This window comes from Sminthopsis crassicaudata, chromosome 3, assembly GCF_048593235.1.
Source record: "Sminthopsis crassicaudata isolate SCR6 chromosome 3, ASM4859323v1, whole genome shotgun sequence".
NCBI classification, from domain to species: Eukaryota; Metazoa; Chordata; class Mammalia; order Dasyuromorphia; family Dasyuridae; genus Sminthopsis; species Sminthopsis crassicaudata.
In genome coordinates this window covers 357596308-357620037 of record NC_133619.1, presented here as the reverse complement: position 1 = coordinate 357620037, position 23730 = coordinate 357596308, and the positions used below count along the sequence as shown (strand labels likewise).

The 23730-nt window shown below is 33.3% G+C and overlaps 1 protein-coding gene across 3 annotated transcripts in view; it reads left to right on the top strand.

Annotated features, from left to right (window-relative positions):
• Positions 1-23730, top strand: part of CNTNAP5 (contactin associated protein family member 5) — a 949942-nt gene that overhangs the window by 399916 nt on the left and 526296 nt on the right. For all 3 annotated transcript variants that reach the window (XM_074301761.1, XM_074301760.1, XM_074301762.1), the window contains exon 7: positions 8633-8776. In XM_074301761.1, the coding sequence (XP_074157862.1) occupies positions 8633-8776 (144 nt within the window). The remainder of the gene's footprint in view (positions 1-8632; positions 8777-23730) is intronic.

Sequence of the window (23730 nt, the reverse complement as noted above, 5' to 3'; positions counted from 1 at the left end):
ATTCTTATTTTTTGGAGTTCTGCTGACTTATCATCTAGTGAATTTTAATGCTCAGGAAAATGAAGAATCATGATGTCATCCACTTTGATAAATTTGAACACACTCTTTAGGATAAGACTACCACAAGCCTCACTCAGAATGCTTGAATTGCCTGGCATCAGAAAAGAAATAATATATCTAGGCAAAGAAAAATATATCTGGCAAGTGCCATACATCAGTTTCTTTTCTGCATCATGAAGCCCTTTCACATTATAAAAAAGCCGTTCAACTCCTTTCAGAATGATTTAAAGTGCATAAAATAATCTAAAAATGATTTGCATGATAGACCAATTGTATTTAAATGCAATCAGCAAAATATTATTATTATTATTATTATTATTATTATTATTATTATTTTGCTGAGTCAATTGGGGTTAAGCAACTCACCCAGGGTTACACTCTAGGAAGTAGTGTGTCTAAGGCCAAATTTGAACTCAGATCCTCCTGATTTCAGAGCTGGTGCTTTATCTACTGCACCACCTAGCTTCCCCAAAAATATTATTTTAAAAGCAGCTTAATGGGCCTCTATATTAGGATCTCTACAATAACAGCTCTTTCTGATTTAAAGAGTAAATATCTCATCTAGGATTTATCAGGTAGCTTCAATCATTAGAGGAAGAAAATGAACTAGACATATTATAATAGAGTTAGTTGCATTGGGAGAGCAGAATTATATTCCCTTGAAAGAACATAGTATGCATTTCAACACAGCATTGAATCTCTATAACTTTTAGGGGAACAATTCTTAAGGAATCCTGTTATGAAATAAAAGGACAATAAATTATTTAGTCAATTAATAAGTTAGTTACAGAATCACAATCTTTGAGAATTAAATGGGACCTTTGTCATCCAGTCAAATTTACATACAAAATTTTAAAAATAATAATAATTAAATCCTCACTATAACATACCTTACAAGTTGTTTTACAAATTCTCCTAAGAGACCTATTAGGAGAGAAAGTTTACCTAAAACTAAAGAGGTAGCACATTCCACAATGGATAGCTCTTATTGTTTAGATATTTTTTAAAGGTGATCCTAAATTGAGCTCTTTGCAACATCAACATATTATTTCTTTCTGCCACCTGAGGCCAAACATAAGGGATGTAGTTCTTCTTCCATTTGGCAGACCTTCAAATGTATATAGATAACTATCATGTCACTCACTGAGACTTCTCTAGGATAAAAACTCCCATTTCCTCAAAATAAACAGTTCTAGGAAGACAGTTAAATACAAGTGAAAGAACATTTCTGTTGGCATTTCAAAAAGCTATGCTTAAATTTTTGAGCACTATATGTATGGTCTTTGGAAAATCCCCAACCTTCTCCAGCTTCAGTTTTCTTATCTGTAAAATGAAGGGCTTGGAGCTTCTGAGATACCTTTTTGCTTTAGATCTAAGCTCCTATGTTTCTAGTGCTTATTCCACTCTTAAGTAGCTTTGTGACCTTTGGAGGGCTACAACTTTTCTGAAACTCACTAATTGCCTAAAATTATTTCAATATTTCAAAATATCTTACGATTTCACCTCTGAGATTAACTGTCTTCACCCCCCCCCAAATAGTTTAACCTTTTCAAGTCTCAATGCACAGTTTTTCATAAGTTACAGAATCCTCCTCCCCCCCAAAAAAAATCTGTGGCATGCTTAAGGTATTTATATTGATCATGGCAAGACAGACAGACATCACAGAACCCTTAAAAAATAAGATTTGTTTTGTTTTGTTTGTTTTAGCGGCAAAACCTACCAGAATTTATTGATATACTTACACAGATTTTGACAATCCTGAGTTATCTACACATTATAATGATATAATAGAGGATCTTTTTTAGCAAAGGCTATTTATTGAAAAGGCATAAAAATGTATTGTTAGGCATTTGGATTAGATTCACATTTAAGGTCCTTTCTGGAATTTACATCTATGATACTAAGATCCCTTCTATGAATTAAGAAGTACCACTGTTAAAAGAATCATTTCTATTCTATCTAGGGATCATGTGAGTAGTTCTTTTCTTGATGCTGGTATAAATACTCATCACAAATAAGATATGATTCCGATAATTGCAGATGAATCCAGGTCACAGATGTTCTAGTGGCAAACTTTCTGAATGGATCCTAAACATATATTGTATGTAGATTAATTGAATTCTGATGACCTATATTCCTTATTAAAACTCCATCTGCCCATAAAATGTTTTGTAAAGAAAAGTGAAAGCTTTATTTCCCTCATCTCAAAGTGCCGTATACTGTATGGTATGCATTATATGGGCAAATAGCAAAAAGACTTGGTTTCAAATTCTGACTAAACTACTTACTACCCATATGTTACTTAACTTCAGTGGGCTACATTATATACATCTATAAAACAAAACAAAAACACGTATTAATGGAGCTCTGGTATCCCTTGTAACATGATTTTTTTTAGTATTCTAAATGGAAATAAGTTAGATATAATGTGAAGTTGACAACAGACATACACACACACACACACACACACACACACACACACACACACACACACCCCTCCCATCTTCCCATCTTTATTATTTTTGTTGATGGTGTCATCTAATCACAAAGGCAGAAAATCCCAATCTTTTTTTTTTTTCTTTACTTTTTCCTATCCTTTACTCCTCTCATTTTTAATCACTTGACAAGTATTGCTATGGAAGCAGTATCTCCATAACCCATTTTCTCTTCTGCACCACTCTAGTTCAGATTTTTTATTCACCAAGATATAATGGCTGATTCTCTGTTTTCTGTCTCTCTCATTTCTGATGCGTCTTTCCAATAGAACTCAATTGTCTTTCAAAAAAACACAGATATCATCATGAAACCATTCTACTCAAAAAATATTCAGTGACTTCCCATTACCATAATATAAAAACCAAATTCTGTATCCTGATACTTAAGTTTTTCTGCAAGCTGGATTCTACTTATTTCTCTAATTTCTCTAATTTCATACTATTCCATGTACTCTATATTAACAGATAAATTAGTTTATTAACTGTCACTAGTCATATCCTGCCATCTCTTCTCTTTGTATACTTGGATATATTTAAAATGTGTTTCCCTCACAATTCCATCTATTTAAAGACCTCTCTTTCTTCCAGTCCCAGTTCAAATGCCATCTCTTCTTTGACATCTCTTACTTTTCCCCTGGACAAAAGTAAACTTTGAGTTTTTTCAAATTCTTTGCCAAGAAAGCACTTACAGACAAAAAACAGCAACAACAGCAACAACAGTTTTTGAGTCAGGAAACCTAGCTTCAAATCCTGCCTCTGATATTTACTACTTGTAAAGTCTCAAATAAATACCTCAATTTCTCTGAGCTAAAGCTATCTCATATGAGACATGAAGAAGTTGTACTAAATGGGTTTAGAAAAATGACCTATCTCTAATAGTATGTTCCTTTTTTTCTTACTTTTTTTTTTTGCCCTTTCATCCACCCAACCTTTTCACCCCCAATGTCTCTGTGTTGGTTCTTCCTCTATACCTCCATCATAAAGCATAATTACTATTTTTACATTTTCCTAACCAGTTTTGCTTTTCACAGTCAAATAACACTTTCTTTCAAGCTACCCAATTACTGATGTCAATCTTAAACATTTGGTATACATTTCCATGTAAAAAATATAAACAATTTGTTCTTGTTGACTCCCTTGAAATTAATCTTCAATTTTCACCCCCATCTTAGGGTTGATTGAGATAAAGTCTTGAAAATATGCAAGTTCATTGAATATTCATTTTTATTCAATATTATGATTAATTTTGCTAGATATAATATTTTGGCACAGGCCTACTTTTTTTGATTGTTGATATATATTATTCCAAGAGCCTCAATCTTTTATTCCAGCTCCTAAATTCTGTATAATTCCAATTATAGCTCCAGCATATTTGAATTAGTCTTTCTTGTTTCTTGAAAAAATTTTCTCTTTGACCTGGGGTTTTCAAAATTTGGAATTCCAAATTAAAAAATCCACAATTCTCAAATGTCCACACAAAAATGATTCTGTCCCACTGCTTATGCATTTACCTGCTCTGTGCTGGTTTCTTCTCACTAAGGGCCTTTTCCCAGCAGCACAACTGGATCTGCCATTCTAAGACAGCAGAAGTTCTTTCAGTCTTCCTGTACTTGGACCTCTGATTCCACACACTATCCAGGAGGTGAAAGTGCTTATGGTTCAGGCAGAGGCTTCAGCAGAACTCACCTAGTGTCAGAGCTCTCCATTTGCTGTTTCTGTAGAGCTAGTCTGCAGGTGTTTGCAAAAGGTTAAACCCTTTCCTGTGGTCTTTTTTTGGATCTTGGGTTGTTCCAGGAGAACCACTGTTATGCCCCAAATCATTTTTTCCACTAGTCTAGGTTCATCTTGAAGCACAAATGTGTTCTTTTTGTGAAAAAAATCTGTAGAGGTGAAGTTTTCTAACTTATTTCTCCATCTTCCCAGCATGCTCCACTACCATGTTCCTATGAATCTTCTTTAATAGGATTTAGATCTTGAAGCTATTGGGACATCTGGTTCAATTACTTTAATAGAAATGTATCTAGACATTTCCTTTCCCTTTATCACGTGTATTGTGTCTTATATTTTTATGTAATTGTCATTTCTCTTCTTGTAGCTTGTAGTCTCCTAGAAGGAGCAAAACAGCATTTTTTTCAGCTTTGTATCCTTATTGATAGCTCTATAAAACCAAGAAGTCTTGATGGTGGTTCTTAATCTAAAGTTCATAGATATTGAAGGGACCCACAGATAGCTTTCAAGGAGTCTATGAACTTGGAGTGATAAAAAGTTTATCTCTATTTTCATTAGCCTTTAACTGAAAATTTTCATTTCTACAATTTTACATACACATACACACAGAGACGCACAGATGCACACACATTATATATACATTTATTTCTATATATTCTTAGAGGAGTCTGTAATACTTCATCACACTGCCAAAGCATTCTATGACCAAAAAAAACAAAACAAAACAAAACAAAACAAAACAGAAGTAAAAAACAAAAAAGATTGAGAAACTCTTCTTTAAGAGGAAGTCCCCAATATTGTTGATGGGACCTCTTATGACAGATTCACAGGGATAAATATTGATAAGAGAAGCACAAGGTAGGCAGATATAGATGGGTTATCATATGAATTCTTAGAGGGAATATCCACATTGATGAGATCATAGAGTCATTTAATTGTCAACATAACCACCTATCTTTTGAGTCTATCACACAACCTTCTGTATAATAGATGCTTAGTAAATATTAAAATGAATATAGTTAATTCATATTGAATATGCTCAGAAACCCTGTTTAGCAAAGCTATAATTCGAGTAAAATTGCTATAAACAAACTACTGTGAAATAACTGAAAAGAATGAGAATTACTTCCTTACTCTGGGTTTTATGAATCTTAATGAGACTCCTGTGAACAATCCCTAATCTGTTAAGACTTTTACCTGATGTGTTTTAAGGATCCCTTCTCAAAGCATGCTCCAGGGATTAAAAAATAGTTAGGTATTAAAAAACCATTTATTTTGTAATTTAAATAACTACAGATTACAAAGGAAATTGTTTTCTAGATAAGGCAGTGAAATAATTGATATTGATTCTCTATTCTTTAGACATTCAATTTTAAAGCTGTAAGTAGAACTACATGAGTAGTTTCACACACCCACAAAAAAAATGAGAAAAGGGGTGATATTAGAAGCCCCTATTCTAAAAATAATCTAACTAATGATAACACTATGAGCCCTAATCAGAGTCCTGTGACCTATTCCTGTGTCTGATACTGATTTTGGTTTAAATTTATTTGACTTCAAAGAAAGTTAGAATCCCTAAAGATCATAAAGCATAATTTATACAAAATAATATTGCAAAGAGCACTGAGAAAACACTAACTTTTTGTTAAAGATTTTGTCAGAATCTAAGTTCAAATCTTGATTTTCCTACATATTCTCAACATTATCATATCATTTATCTGGATGATCATATAAATTTTTATTTAATGCACTACTTACTTTTAAATCTCTACTATGATATAGTTTTTAAAAAGAAAAAAAAATAGCCCAGAAAATACAAATAATTTGTCAAAGGTAACAAAATGGCATAAAGCAAAAATGGTCTTATCCCCATGTTGACTCAAAATGTCATACACAGCTACAATAGGAAACTAAAATGGTACATAGTCTAAATTTCAAATTTCAGATATAAAGAAATTGAGATGATCTGAGTTTTCCAAAGTGATCAAAATCACAGTTAATTAATAGTTTAATATAATTAGCATGAAATGAGGACCACAAAGTCTTCTGTTCCTTATGTAGCAAAAGTATACTTGTATAGGAAAGGTCAGTGTTTTCTTAAAATAATTATTTTCATGTGAAAATTAAATGACTTGCCTATCATAGCAAAGCTAGTAAGCATTTGAAGCAGAATTTGAAAATAGGTCATCTGACTCCAAGCCCAGTAGTCTATTGATTGTTGTGTTGCCTTATAATGTAAGCAAGTACACAATTAATTGTTAGGAAATGGCAATCCTCTCTAAATCAGTATATGTATTCAGTACCATAGCCAATCAAACTACTGGAAGATTACTTTATAGAAATAGAAATAATAATGCACATTTTACAGAGGAAAAAAACATTAAGGTTAAGAATCCTAAGAGAAATTTTTAAAATGGGGAAAAAGCTTTAGTAGTTTCTAGTCTCAAAATTTATTACAAAGTGATTATTATTAAAATAATGTTATATTAGTAAAGAAATAGAGAGATCAATCAATGGAACAGATTATATATACAACAACAAAAAAAGAAAATGCATCAAATACTATAGTATTTAATAAACCTAACCATCCCTAGGATAAGGACTCAAAATTTGGCAGAAACTAGTGGAAAAATTGGATAGCGATATTGAAGATATTGGATTTAGATCAATAGCTCACATCTTATACAAACAAAAGCTGCAAATGTACATGTGATGTACATATAAAAAGTCATATCAAAAACAAATTAAAAAAAAAAAACATGAAATAATGATGCCTATCAGAATTGTGAGTTACAGAGAAGCCCATGACCACGCAAGGAATAGAGAGAATAAAAAAAAAATAAAAATGGATGTTTAGTTAGCTCAAGAGATTGGATCCAGTGTTCACCTGCTCCAGCAATGAACCTATTTACATTTTAAATAACCTTTCTATATTTAAAAAAGATGGCCCTTACATGACTGACTTGCAATCTGTTAGTAGGTTCATATTAAAAAAAAAATTCTCTACCTTTTAGTGAGGGACAACACTGTAGTAGTATTGCATTGTAGTTATCAGGGTAACAGTGTTTCAATGGATTTATAGTCTCATTGATGAGAGTATTCTAAAGTAAGGATGTTATTGATTACCTTTCTTTTCTCATTTTTTTATAATTGTTACTAATAACCTGTAAATGCTTCATACCAGTTCCACGAAGGAACTATAGGCCTTGCTCTGTATCAGAACAACAAAATCTCTCCTGGATTATACATTGGTAATGTCTTAATCTCACTCCATAATAGAATGCCTCTTTATTTGGAAATACATTTTTAATGATATTCTTTTTGCTGCTTCTTAGGCACAGTGTATCATTGTTAATGTGTTGCAGGATACAAATACCCATGGGATGCCTTTGGGATATCCCAAATATTAATTATCTGAAGATGTATAGTATCAATGCATCTGTATTTATCTTAAGAGAAGACCATCCTATCCTAGATATCTAATGGATGAGGTTATAGATGAGATGACATTGAAATGAAATGCACAGCAGATTTAAAAGAGTAAGAAAAGGGAAAAGTCAATGTGGGTTACAATGGTTAAGAAAGGCTTCTTGTAGATTGTGCTGGGCTCTGAAAAATGAGCAGGTTTAAGTGTAGATAAGAAGATGGGAAAACTTTATGGGTGAAAGTGGGATATAATGATTAGTAACATTCTATTCCCCCTCATTTTTTTCATAAAGGTTAGTTATTTTCTAGGTATATTTCCAAATAACCTGCTACTTTTATTGGTAGCAGTTAGAACTAGTGTTTTGATTATTTTTTAGCTTTACAATAAAAGACCTTGTTGCTGCAGATTCTTTTGTATGAAATAAATGTAAGGACTTTGATTTTCTTTTTTCCCCTCCTTCTTTCTTGCAAATTATTGTTTTATTTAGTTTAACGAGTTCGGAAAGGATTACAAAAAAGGTTTTGTAAAGTAGGCCCCCAAAAAGCCAGCAATTATAGTTATTTTTAAGTGGGCTAATCAGTATCTTTTTCAATGTGTAATCAAGTGGCAGTCTATAATTATTTGAGCCACTTGGCTCATGCATACAATTGAATAAAGCAAAACTCTCTCTCTCTCTCTCTCTCTCTCTCTCTCTCTCTCTCTCTCTCTCTCTCTCTCTCTCTCTCTCTCTCTCTCTCTCTCTTTCTCTCTCTCTCTCTCTCTCTCTCTTTCTCTCTCTCTCTCTTTCTCTCTCTCTCTCTCTCTCTTTCTCTCTCTCTCTCTCTCTCTCTCTCTCTCTCTCTCTCTCTCTCTCTCTCTCTCTCTCTTCATTTTGTTTCCTGTTCTCTTGCAATTTATAACTGAGGTTTATTTTTCCCCAAAGCTCAGTTTTGGAGGGATTCCAGTCCCTGGAAAACCAGGAACATTCCTGAAGAAAAACTTTCATGGATGCATTGAAAACCTTTATTATAATGGAGTCAATATAATTGATTTGGCCAAAAGACGCAAGCATCAGATCTATACTGTGGTAAGTCAAAAACAATCTTTTTGTACCTGTCTCTTTCTAGCTACTTTTTAGTAAGCTTGCCTGATTTTCCTTACTAGACATAGTCTGATAACTAAGATGATACTACTCTTAGTCAATAGCCATTCACAAGTGTAATTAGATCATTTGAAGAATGTGGGAGACTTTTAATATCAATAGAGTTATTGAGGGAAACAAGTACATTAGCAGGAATTCAAAGATTTCCATTTCCTTCATGTAATTGAGTCTGCTTTACTTAGAAGTGCAATCTGAACTGCATTTTGTTAACTTGTTTTTTGTTTTTGTTTTTTGTTTTGTTTTTTTTTTTTTTTTTTTTTTTGCTAGTGTCAGCAAGGCAATCAATGGAATTACAAATATCTTTATGACGATAATGAAATTGAATTTACCTAAAAAGGTCAAACTTTGTATCTAGTGCTTTTAAGAAAATATGTGACTGTTGCTTTCTCAATAAGGGAAATAATAGATATTTTCTTTGCGAGAGAGTTGTTAACTTGTTGAATGAGGAAAAATTCTCTTTTGAAGAAGATATTCTTACTATTCCAAGGCACAAAAAAAGACTACTTAGTCACATCATTTTCTCTATTTTTTCCTTATTTGAAAATATATTAAAAACTATGTTAGTAAGAGTGGTTTAACTTTAGTTCTATGACTAAAGTTTGTGATTATTTTTGAAATATGGACAGTAAATGAATGTTTTCTTATCTCTATCATTGAAGACTATGTGTATTCACCTTGTGTTGGTTAAATCAATGATAATTCCATTGAATGTATTCAGGATTATTTTGATTGATTTATTGTTTGAAAAAGAAATGTCACAATGACATTAATCACAATTTCTAGCAGGCGCATCAAGGAACAACATATATCATAACATCAAATTCATAATGTTAGGGACGTATCTTCAATATCAATATCTCTTAAACCTTTTCACCCTCACTGCTACTCTCTTTAGTTTAACTCCAACTTAACTATAAGTTGTTATTACCCATATTGCCACTGTGTACAGCAGGCCCTATCAGCAGTATTTTTCTTTCTGTTGAGGCAATTGGGGTTAAGTGACTTGCCCAGGGTCACACAGCAAGGAAGTATTAAGTATCTGAACCCAGATTTGAACTCAGGTCCTCCTGACTTCAGGGCTGGTGATCTCTATCTATTCCATATGTATTTAAATTGCTCTTTCTTTGTTATTAGAAAAGGAAGGTTAATATTTTCATTTTTATAAGTGGATTTTGCATAACATTTGCATGTACATTATGATTCCCAATTATTCTCAATTCTTCCCTTTCCTTCATATCAAATCAGTTGCCTAGTTTTATCAATTCTCTGTCTATAATAATTTGCAAATCCCTAAAATGATTACCACTCACACACTCATCACATTTCTTAAGACTTGCTACTTTTTACCTGGAAAATTTTAACAGCCTCCCCCACCACCCAGCCTTTAGTCTCTTCTTTTTCTAGTTCCTCCTCCACACAGCTGTCAAATTGATATTCTTAAAGTACAGGTTAAAAAATAACACCCTCTATTCAAAAAGATTCAATATATTTTTATTTTTTAAGATAAAATAGAAATCTATCTATTTGACTTTTAAGGACTTTCACAATCTGGCCCAGTCCTTCTTTTCCAATAAAATGGCACACAATTTTCTTTCAGGAAATTTATGGTCAAATCACACTGGCCAGGCTGTATATCACATTCAATCTCCTGTCTCTTTGCCTTCACACAGGTTTTCCCCTATGTATAAAATGTACTTCTATTCACTTTTGTCAATTGGAAAACCTAAAATTCTATAAAGTTTATGTCCTTTATAAGTTCCTATAGAAGTCCATCTTGTTATCTCCAGTTACTAGTATTATTCCCCTTAAATTACTTTGTCAGTCAGATAGGTTTTACAAAGAACTTAATGTGTTAAACACTGAGATAATAAAAACAAACAAAACAAAACAAACAAAAATAATGCAAACCATAAATATGAACCAAGTCCTCAAAACCTACTATTCTTTTTTTTCTTTTAATTGTATATTTTCAATCTTATGTAAAAATAGTTTTCATCATTAATTTTGGTAAGATTTTTGAATTACAAAATTTCTCCTTTCCTCTTTTTCCTATATCCTAACCAGGAAAGCAAGCAATCTGATATAGGTAAAATCATGTTATACATTTTTTCATATTAGAAGTGTAAAAGAAGAATCAGAACAAAAGGGAAAAACCACAAGAAAACAAAATAAAACAAACAAAAAAAAAAAAACAAAAATGTATGCTTTGATCTGCATTCAGATTCTATAGCTCTTTCTCTGAATGTGGATAACATTTTTATTCATGAATCTTGGAATTGTCTCAGATTTTTATATTGCTCAGAAGAGCTAAGTCTATCATATCATCACAAAATGTTGCTTGTTACTATGTACCATGTTCTCCTGGTTCTGTCCAAACACTCAGCATCAATTAATGTAAATCTTTTCCAGTTTCTTTGAAATATGTCTGCTCATTATTCCTTATAGCAAATATTATAAATATTTTTCATGCATGTAAGTTCTTTTCTTTTTGAATGATTCCTTTGGGAAGTAGACCTAATAGTAGCATTGCTGGATCAAAGGCTATGCATAGTTTGATTACCATTTGATCATTTTACAAATTGTTGTACAGAATATTTGGACCAGTTTATAACTCCAGGAAAAATGAAATGATGTTCTAATTTCCCCACATCTTTTCCAGTGTTTATAATTTCCTGATAGATGTGGGATGGTACCTCACAGTTGTTTTAATTTTCATTTATCTGATTAATTTTGACTTAAAACTTTTTATATGAGTAGACATAGCTTTAATTTCTTCATCTGAAAACTGTTTATATCCTTTGATCACTTATCTATTGGGGACTGAGTTGTATTCTTATAAATTTGAGTTAGTTATGTATATATTTGAGAAATTAGGCCTTTATCAGAAACTCTGGTTGTAAAAATTGTTTCCCAGTTTTTAGGCTTTCCTTCTAATCTTGATTACATTGTTTTGTTTGTGCAAAACCTTTTAAATTTAATGTAATTAAAATTATCCATTGTGTAATTTTGTAATCCAACTTGTAATCTATTTTGGTCATAAAATCTTCACTTCACATATCTGACAGGTAAATTATTTCTAGTTCTCCTAATTTGCTTATGATGTTACCCATTATTTCTATATCATGTATCCATTTTGATCTTATCTTAGTTAAGATGTGAGATGCTGGTATATTCCTAGTTTCTACCATACTGTTTTCCAGTTTTCAGAAGTGTTTGTTCTTTGTACAGAAGCTGGACTGTTTGGGCTTAATAAACAGTAGATTATTAAAGTCATTCACTCTGTGTCTTGTGTACCTAGTATATTCCACTGATATTCTGCTCTATTTCTTAGCCAGTACCAAATAGTTTTGATAACTTCATAATATAGGTTTAGATCTGGTACAGCTAAGTAAATTTTCTTTGCAATTTTTCCCCAATAATTTCTTTTATATTCTGGACTATTTTTTTCTTCCAGATGAACTTTGTTACTTTTTTCTATCTCTATAAAATACTTTTTGGTATGGAACTAAATAAGTAAATAAATTTAGGTAGTTCCTAATATAATTGCTGTATTTGTCTTTGCAGTTATACTCCCAAATAGTTTATGTTATCTACAGTTATTTTAAATAGATTTTTCTCTTGTTTTCATGTTGCTAATAATTTGGTGATAATATATAGAAATGTTGATGATTTGTGAGTGTTTATTCTATATCATGCAAATTTGCTAAAATTTTTAATTTTTTCAAGTAGTTGTTTTAATTGATTATCTGATTCATCATGTCATCTACAAAGTGTGTTTTGTTTCCTAATTGCCTATTCTAATTCCTTGAATTTATTTTTCTTCTTTTACTGCTAATGGTAACATTCCTAGTGCAATTTTGAATAATATTTGTGATAATGGGTATCTTTATTTCATCCCTTATCTTATTGAGAAAGCTTCTAACTTATCCTCTTTTCATGTGATGCTTTATCACTGTTTTAGAAAGATACTACTTATCATTTCAAGGAAAACTCCCATTATTTCTAGGCTTTGTTTTTAGTAGAAATAGATGCAGTTTTTTGTCAAAAAGATTTTTTCTCCATTTATTAGAGGAAATTGTGATTTCTATTGTTTTTTTTAAATTTTTTATTATTATATATATATATATATATTTTATAATATTATCCCTTTTATTCATTTTTCCAAATTATCCCCCCTCCCTTTATTCCCTCCCCCCGATGACAGGCAATCCCATACATTTTACATGTGCCACAATATAGTCTAGGTACAATACATGTGTGTGAATATCATTTTCTTGTTACACAATAAACATTAGAATCCGAAGGCACATGCAACCTGGGCAGACAGATATTAGTGCTAACAATTTACATTCACTTCCCAGTGTTTCTTCTCTGGTTGCAGCTACCTCTGTCCATCATTGATCAACTGGAAGTGAGTTGGATCTTCTTTATGTTGAAGATTTCCACTTCCATCAGAATACGTCCTCATACAGTATTGTTGTTGAAGTGTATAGTGATCTTCTGGTTCTGCTCATTTCACTCAGCATCAGTTGATTTAAGTCTCTCCAGGCCTCTCTGTATTCCTCCTGCTGGTCATTTCTTACAGAGCAATAATATTCCATAACCTTCATATACCACAATTTACCCAACCATTCTCCAACTGATGGACATCCATTCATCTTCCAGTTTCTAGCTACAACAAAAAGAGCTGCCACAAACATTTTGGCACATATATGACTCTTTCCGCTCTTTAGTATTTCTTTGGGATATAATCCCAGAAGTAGCGCTGCTGGGTCAAAGGGTATGCACAGTTTGATAACTTTCTGGGCATAATTCCAGATTGCTCTCCAGAATGGCTGGATTCTTTCGCAACTCCACCAGCAATGTATTAGTGTCCCAATTTCCCCACATCCCCTCCAACATTTATCATTATTTGTTCCTGTCATCTTAGCCAATCTGACAGGTGCGTAGTGGTATCTCAGAGTGGTCTTAATTTGCATTTCTCTGATCAGTAGTGATTTGGAACACTCTTTCATGTGAGTGGATATAGTTTCAATTTCTTCCTCTGAGAATTGTCTGTTCATATCCTTTGACCATTTATCAATTGGAGAATGGTTCGGTTTCTTATAAATTATGGTCAGTTCTCTATATATTTTGGAAATGAGACCTTTGTCAGAACCTTTGTTTTTAAAAATATTTTCCCAATTTGTTACTTCCCTTCTAATCTTGTTTGCATTAGTATTATTTGTACAGAAACTTTTTAGTTTGATGTAATCAAAATCTTCTATTTTGTGATCAATAATGATCTCTAGTTCTCCTCTGGTCATAAATTCCTTCCTCCTCCACAAGTCTGAGAGGTAGATTATCCTCTGTTCCTCTAATCTATTTATTATCTCCCTCTTTATGCCTAAATCATGGATCCATTTTGATCTTATCTTGGTATATGGTGTTAAGTGTGGATCCGTATCTAATTTCTGCCATACTAATTTCCAGTTTTCCCAACAGTTTTTTCCGAATAATGAATTTTTATCCCTAATGTTGGAATCTTTGGGTTTGTCAAAGATTAGATTGCTATAGATGTACCCTTTTTTGTCCTTTGTATCTAATCTATTCCACTGATCTACCGGTCTATTTCTTAGCCAATACCAAATGGTTTTGGTGACTGCTGCTATATAATATAGCTTTAGATCAGGTACACTTAGACCACCTTCCTCTGAGTTTTTTTTTCATTAGTTCCCTTGCAATTCTCGACCTTTTATTCTTCCATATGAATTTTGTTGTTATTTTTTCTAGGTCATTGAAGTAGTTTCTTGGGAGTCTGATTGGTATAGCACTAAATAAATAGATTAGTGTGGGGAGTATTGTCATCTTTATTATATTCGCTCGGCCTATCCAAGAGCACTGAATGTCTTTCCAATTATTTAAATCTGATTTTATTTTTGTGGCAAGTGTTTTGTAATTTTTCTCTTATAATTCCTGACTTTTCTTTGGTAGATGGATTCCCAAATATTTTATACTCTCAACATTTGTTTGGAATGGAATTTCTCTTTGTATCTCTTGCTGTTGCATTTTGTTAGTGATATATAAAAATGCCGAGGATTTATGTGGATTTATTTTGTATCCTGCCACTTTGCTGAAATTTTGAATTATTTCTAGTAGCTTTTTAGCAGAGTCTTTGGGGTTCTCTAAGTATACCATCATGTCATCTGCAAAAAGTGATAGTTTAATTTCCTCATTTCCTACTCTAATTCCTTGAATCTCTTTCTCGGCTCTTATTGCCGAGGCTAGCGTTTCTAGTACTATATTGAATAGTAATGGTGATAGTGGGCAACCTTGTTTCACTCCTGATCTTACTGGGAAAGGTTGCAGTTTATTTCTATTGCATATTATGCTTACTGAAGGTCTTAAATATATGCTCCTGGTTATTCTAAGGAATAGTCCATTTATTCCTATACTCTCAAGAGTTTTTAGTAGGAATGGATGTTGGATTTTGTCAAATGCTTTTTCTGCATCTATTGAGATGATCATATGGTTCTTATTAATTTGATTATTAATATGGTCAATTATATTAATAGTTTTCCTAATATTAAACCAGCCCTGCATTCCTGGAATAAATCCTACTTGATCATAGTGTATTATCTTGGAGATGATTTTCTGAAGTCTTTTTGCTAATATCTTATTTAAGATTTTAGCATCAATATTCATTAAGGAGATTGGTCTATAATTTTCTTTCTCAGTTTTCGATCTACCTGGTTTAGGTATCAGTACCATGTCTGTGTCATAAAAGGAGTTTGGTAGGACTCCTTCATCCCCTATTTTTTCAAATAATTTATATAACATTGGGGCTAATTGTTCTTTAAATGTTTGGTAGAATTCACATGTGAATCCATCTGGCACTGGGGATTTTTTCCTGGGGAGTTGATTAATAGCTTGTTCTATTTCTTTTTCTGAAATGGGACTATTTAAGCAATTTATCTCCTCCTCTGTTAATCTAGGGAGCCTATATTTTTGGAGGAAGTCATCCATTTCACTTAAGTTATCAAATTTATTGGCATAAAGTTGGGCAAAGTAACTCCTTATTATTTCTCTAATTTCCTCTTCATTGGTGGAAAGATCCCCCTTTTCATTTGTAAGACTATCAATCTGATTTTCCTCTTTCTTTTTTTTGATCAAATTTACCAAAGGTTTATCTATTTTATTGGCTTTTTCATAAAACCAACTCTTGGTTTTATTTATTAATTCAATAGTTTTTTTACTTTCAATTTTATTGATTTCTCCTTTTAATTTTTGTATTTCAAGTTTAATTTTTGGTTGGGGGTTTATAATTTGGTCTTTTTCTAGCCTTTTAAGTTGTAAGCCCAATTCGTTAATCTTCTCTTTCTCTATTTTCTTCAAATAAGACTCTAAAGATATAAAATTTCCCCTTATTACTGCTTTAGCTGCATCCCAAAGATTTTGATATGATGTCTCATCATTGTCATTATCTTGGGTGAAATTGTTAATTGTTTCTATAATTTGCTCTTTCACCCAGTCATTCTTTAAGATAAGATTATTCAGTTTCCAATTACTTTTTGGTCTATTTACCCCTAACTTTATACTGAATGTAGCTTTTATTGCATTGTGATCTGAGAAGAAGGCATTTATTATTTCTGCCTTCCTACATTTAATTTTGAGATCTTTATGTCCTAATATATGGTCAATTTTTGTATAGGATCCATGAACTGCTGAGAAGAAAGTATATTCCTTTCTATTGCCATTCAGTTTTCTCCAAAGGTCTATCATACCTAGTTTTTCTAATGTTCTATTTACTTTTTAAATTTCTTTCTTGTTTGTTTTGAGGTTTGATTTGTCTAAATCTGAGAGTGCAAGGTTGAGATCTCCCACTATTATAGTTTTACTGTCTATTTCTTCTTGCAGTTCTCTTAACTTTTCCTTTAGAAAGTTAGATGCTATACCACTTGGTGCATATATGTTTAGTATTGATATGACTTCATTATTTATGCTACCTTTCAGCAGGATATAGTTTCCTTCCTTATCTTTTTTAACGAGATCTACTTCTGCTTTTGCTTAATCTGAGATAAGGATAGCTACCCCTGCTTTTTTGGCTTTACCTGAAGCATAATAGGCTCTGTTCCAACCTTTTACCTTTATTCTGTATGTATCTCCCTGCTTTAAGTGTGTTTCCTGTAGGCAACATATTGTAGGGTTCTGCTTTTTGATCCAATCTGCTATCCGTCTCCGTTTGATGGGATCGTTCATCCCATTTACATTTACAGTTAAAATTACTAATTCTGTATTTCCTGCCATCGTATTATCCCCAGATTATGCTTTTTTCCCTTGACCCCCCTGATCCCCCTCCCCGATATTTAATTTACAGACCCCCCTTGTGACGCGCAACCCTCCCTCTTTTTTTTTTTTTAGGATCCCTCCCCCCTCCCTCCAAGTCCCTTCATTTATTCTCCTTTTCCTTTTCCCTTTTCCTCTCCCCCCTTTTAATGAGGTGAGAGAAAATTCTCTGAAAAACAAATATGTTAATTATTTACTCTTTGAGCCTCTCCTGATGAGAGTAAGATTCACACAATGATTCTCCCCCTCACTAAGTTCCCTCAGATATGGTGTATTTTCTATGCCTCTTCCTGGGATGTAGTTTCCCTCTTTTTATCACTCCTTCCCCTTTTTCTGAACCGACCTCCTTCCCTTTACTACACCCCCCTTTTTTTCTTTTATATCAGTAAAATCAAATTATCCTTGAGTATTTTTTTATATACCAACAACAGAGTTACAGTTCTCAAGGGTTCTGTGTACCTTTTTCTGTTTCTCTTCAGTCTTGTGGATGTAGATCAAATTTTTTGTTTAAGTCTGGTTTTTTTCTTAGAAACATATAGAATTCCTCTGTTTCATTGAATGACCATCTTCTTCCATGGAAAAAGATGCTAAACTTAGCTGGGTAGTTCATTCTTGGTTGCAGTCCTTGATCTTTTGCCTTACAGAATATCAGGTTCCAGGCCCTTCTATCTTTTAATGTGGAGGCAGCCAGATCTTGGGTGACCCTTATTGTGGCACCTTGGTATTTAAATTGTTTTTTTCTAGCTGCTTGCAGGATTTTCTCCTTTGTTTGGTAATTCTGCAGCTTAGCCACAATATTCCGTGGTGTTCTTTTTTTAGGGTCTATTTCAGAAGGAGTTCGATGAATTCTTTCCACATCTACTTTCCCTTCTGTTTCTATTATCTCTGGACAGTTCTCCTTGATAATTTCCTGTAATATAGAATCTAGGCTCTTTTTTTGGTCATAGTTTTCTGGAAGTCCAATAATCCGCAGATTATCTCTCCTAGATCTATTTTCCAAGTCTATAGATTTTCCCAGTAAGTATTTGACGTTGTTCTCCAGCTTCTCATTTTTTTTTGTTTTGTTTGACTGATTCTTGGGTTCTCTGTGAATCATTCATTTCTATTTGTTCCATCCTGACTTTTAAGGAGTTATTTTCTTCTTTCACAGTTTTTAGTTCTTTTTGTAAATGCCCAATTTCGTTTTTAAATGAATTATTTTGCTCTATTGAATTTCTTTCCATTTCCCTAATTTTTTTTTTTGAGAATTATTTTCTTTTTCCAATTCAGAAATTCTATTTTCTTGAGACTTTTTTATCTTTTCCAATTCAGAAATCCTACTTTCCTGTGTTTTTTTAACCTTTTCTAATTCATAAATTTTGTTTCCCTGCATCTCCTGTGAATTCTTTATTTTTTCCAACTCCAATTTCAGGACGTTGTTATTCTCTATCATAGCTTCCCTTTCCTTTCCCCATTTTTCTTCAAACTCCCTCAATTTTTTAAGAGCTTCTTCTAGGAGAGAGTTATGTGATGGGGGGCAGGGATCGTTCCCCTTTAGGTTGTTATCTGCTGTCTCTCTGCTGTTAACTTCCTCGGGGTTGGATACCCACTCTTTCTCTGTGTAGAAGGAATCTATGGTTTTTCTAGCTTTTTTGCTCATACTTAAAAAATCTTTTGGGGTCTGTCCCTGGGGTAGGAAATTATTTATTTACTTCTTTACCAGCTTCCTCCCAGACCTGATGGATGCAGCGGCTCCTGCGCCTGAGCTAAGACAGAGCTCTGGGAGAGAGTTCCCCACCCCCTCCTGGATGTGCCTCAGAGGTGATTAGCACTACTGTGCTTCGAGGGCGTAGAATAGTAAAGACAGCACAAAGCCCAGCCTATGTGTCCGGGTGGGGCATGGATGTCTGCAGCAGGTGACATGAAAAGCCCCTGCGCTCAGACTGGAAGTGTCTGCCAGAAACCGCGGTCCCTAGTTCAAAGGTTCCGCTTCTCTGGGACTTCCTGGAGCTGAGTTCCACTCCCTCCAGCTAAACTAGGCAGTGTGTGTTGCCTTGGGCCGTATCCACCCACCTGTCAATCTCTTAACTATTCTCAGGTGGTAGCTGAGGCCACACCCCCTGGTGCCGAGTCTCTGCTGAGTCACCCCCAGGATCGGGGAAAATCTAATCTGAGTTTTAAAATATTTTGGCTTTCTCTTCTGAACTGCTAAATAATTAGCAGAGAAGAGCTAACAGCCTGTGCCAGATTCCTTTACCTCAGTGGCTTCTCTGCTCCCAGAGCCCTTCCCAGTGCAATGGTCGCAGTGTGCCCCTACCCCACCGTCTGTGCTGGTCTCTCTTATTCCTCCCCTGAGAACTGACCTTTCCTGTTGAAACTCCAGATTCTCTTCAGCTGGTAAGTCGTGCTTCCAGTCCTTGTGGTATCTATCAGTCCTGAGCTAATTTTGAGACTTAATTTATCTAATTGGTTGTGAGGGAGTGAGGACGTTCACTGAGTTGTGTGTTTCTTCTCCGCCATCTTGGCTCCGCCCCACGTGGTTTCGATTTCTATTGGTTTTGTTATTAATATGATCAGTTATGTTGATGGTTCTCTTAATTTTGAACCAGCCCTGTATTCCTAGTACAAATCCACCTGGTCATAGTGTATTATTCTCATGATAAATTACTGCAAATTTTTTCATCTATATGCACTGGAGAAATTGGTGTATAATTTTCTTTCTCTGTTTTTGCTCTTAACTGGTTTAGGTATCAGTAACATATTTGCATCATAAAAGGATTTTGCTACAGAAGACTCTTTCTTCACCTAATTTTTTTTTCCCCTAAATAATATATATAGTATTGGGATCAATTGTTCTTTTAATGTTTGGTAGAATTCACATGTAAATCCATTTGGCCCAAAAGATTTTTTTTAGGGAGTTCATTGTTGTTCTTTTTCTAAAATTGGGTTAAGTATTTTGTTTCCTTTTCTGTTAGTCTGGACAAATTATTTTTTTTGTAAATATTCAGGCATTTCATTTAGATTGTCAGAAATTATTGGCATAAAGGGGAAAAGAGTGCCTAATTGTTTTCCCAATTGTTTTTTAAAATTTCCTTCAAATTCACCCTTTTCATTTTTAATATTAGTAATTAGATTTTCTTCTTTTTTAATTAAACTAACCAACATTTCTCTGATTTTTATTTTATTTTCATAAATTCAATTTTTAGTTTTATTAGTTCAATAGTTTTTTCTAATTTTTATTTATCTGTCCTTTGAGTTTTAAAAATTTCTAATTTGTTATTTAATTGGTGATTTTTTAATTTGCTTGTTTTTTTCTAGCTTTTAAAATTTCCTGTCCAATTCATTGATATCTTATTTTGTTCATGTATGTATTTAGAGACAAAATTTACCCAAATACTAATTTGGCTATATCCCAAAAGTTTGGTATACTGTATCATTATTGTTATTCTCTTGGGTGAAATTATTGATTGTTTCTATGATTTGTAGTTTGAACCACTCATTCTTTAGTAACAGATTATTTAGTTTCCAATTGATTTTTAAAATTAAATTTTCCATGACCCTTTATTACATGAAATTTTTGTTGAATCAAAATCTTAAAGTACAGTACCATTGATATTTTATAAGAGTTAACCCCATTTAAATTCATTTATGATTACCAAATGTATATTTCCCTCTATGCTGTTTCCCCCGTTTACACTTTTTCTCTCTCCTTTCACCCTGTCCTTTCTTATCAGTATTTTGTTTCTGACTACTACATCCCTCAATCTGCCTTCTATTCTATTACTTCTCTTTCTTTTTTCTCCTATACCTTTCTGTTTTCCTATAGGGTAAGATAAATTTCTTTTTCTTTTTTTTTTTTTTTTCTTTTTGCTGAGGCAATTGGGATTAAATGACTTGCCCAGGATCACACAACTAGGAAGTGTTAAGTGTCTGAGCCACATTTGAACTCAGGTCCTCCCAACTTCAGGATTGGTACTCTATCCACTGCTCCACCTCGCTGCCCCATAAGATAAATTTCTAAACCCAACTGTGTATGTATATTATTCCCTCTTTGAACCAAATCTGATGAGCATCAAATCCAAACAATGCTCAACCTTTCCCTTCATTCCCTTTACGGTATTAGGTCATTTTCTCTAGTTTATTTGTTATAATTTACTCTATTCTGCCTCCTCCTTTTATCTTCTCTCAATACAATACTTTTTATCAGCCCCTCCTCTTTTTTAATATATTATCACATGAAAGTGTACTTATATCTATATCCTTTGTCTATGTATAGTCTCTAAGGGTTCTAATAGATACATAGTTCTCAAAAGTTACAAATATCTTCTCAGTAAGGATATGAACAGAACAGTATGATTTTGCTGAATAACATGTTTTATCTTCTTTTTGCCTTTTTACATTTCTCTTGAGTCTTGTGTTTAAAAAACAGATTTCTATTCACCTCTGGTCATTTCATCAGAAAAATTTCAAAGTCTTCTATTTCATTGAATAACCTTTTATCCTACTGAAGGATCATGCTCAGTTTTTCAGGGTAATTGTTTCTTAGTTTTAATTGATTTTCCTTTGCCTTCCAAAATATCACATTCAAAACCGTCCAATCCTTTAATATAGAAGTCTTACACTAAATCTTATGTAATCTTAACTGTAACTTGTTGATATTTAATTATTTTTTTCTTGAATGCTTGCAATACTTTCTTTTTGACTTGATAAATCTGAAATTTGGCTACAATATTCCTTGGAGTTTTCATTTCAGGATCTCTTTCAGAAGGTGATTGGTGGAATCTTTCACTGACTATTTTACCATCTGATCCCTTATTTAAGTTTCCCTTGAAACTTATTCCCTTGTTCCCAGAAAGATGCTGTCCAGGATCTTTTTCTTTTTCTTTTAAAACATGGCTTTCAAATAGTCCAATAATTCTTAAATTCTCTGTTCTGAATCTATTTCATAGGTCAGTTGTTTTTCCAGTGAAATAGTTTACATTTTCTTCTATTTTTTTTCAATCTTTTGATTTTGTTTGACTGATTCTTGATATCTCAATTAGTTCTAATTTTTAAAGAATTATTTTCTTTTATTAGCTTTTGTACTTCCTTTTCCATTTGGCCAATTTTACTTGCAAAGAAATAATTTTCCTAAGTCTCTCCACTCCATCCCAAATCCAATTTGTCCAATTCTGTTTTATAAGGAATTGTTTTCTTTAATCAATTTTTGTTTGCTTTTCCAAACCATTAATTCTATTATCATAATTTGCCTGTATAATTCTCATTTCTCTTTTTACATTTTTCCTTCTATCTCTTTTACTTGATTTTCAAAATCTATGTTGAATTTTTCTAAGAGGAGTTTTTGTGCTTGAGACCATTTCGTATTCTCTTTTGCGGCTTCACATGTAGACTGTTGTCATTGTTGTCTTCTTCAGAGTTTGCATTTTGATCTTTCCTGTCATCATAACTTTCTATGGTCAGAGCTTTTTGGGTTTTTTGCTCTTTTTAAAAGTTGACCTCTGCTCCTGGTCAAGAACTGGTACTTTCCCAAGTTTAGTGTGCTGGGTGCCAGGGTCCTGATCTTTGGCTTTTCATGTTGAGGTCTCAGGAGTTTGCTGCTTGCTCACTCCCCTGTTATGCCAGTGTTTCTGGCCTTGTCATTTGCTTTCTGTGCTAGAATTAGAGGCCTACATCTGACCTGCTATGCCACCAGACAATAGAGCCTGTATTGAGGAGCTCTGGTTGCTGCTGTACTGATCAGGGCCTCCCTCTGCCTTGTCTGGATACCCTCAGTGCTGATTTGAGCTTCCTTTTTACCCAGTTAGAAATATGTTTCTTGAAATTATTCTAAATTATCTTAAGCTGAGAAATTATTTCATTGGGTCTTTTTGTGAGTTTCATTGCTCCAGAATCTGTTTAGAGCTTTGATTTAACATTGTTTCTAAGAAAAACTCAGGAGAGCTCAGGCAACTTCTTGGCCTCTATCTGCCATCCATCTGAAAATAGGCAAGCGTGTGTGTGTGTGTGTGTGTGTGTGTGTGTGTGTGTGTGTGTGTGTGTGTATGTGTGTGTGTATGTGTGTGTGTGTCCATCCATCTATCTGCATATGAATGTGTGTACTTATCTACCTACCTCTATTTCCCATCCCATACAAGAAAAAAGGGAGAAAATCTCAGAAGAGAATCACTGAATTTTGTGGGGGTAGGAATGGGGGAGGGAGACTGGGAAGGGACTTATGCAAAAAAATTGGTCTTGAACTGAGTCTTGACAAAGCTAGGGAAGCTAGGAAATAGAGGTGAGGAATTAGATCATTTCATGCATGAGGCAAAGCCAATGAAAAAGTTCAGGGTTGGGAGATGCAATATTATGTACAAGGAATAACAAGTATTTCAGTATATATTTTCTATCTACTTTTCAGAGTACATATTTTCAATCTCTCATCTCCACAGACCTCAATCAAATATAATTTTCCAAAAGATAGGGACTGATGTTTTTAAATTGTATCCACAGTGCCTGAAACATAGCAACTAATTTGCTATGAATAATACCATTTTTATTTCACTTCCATTACTTTTTCAGCCATTTAATTTTTACAT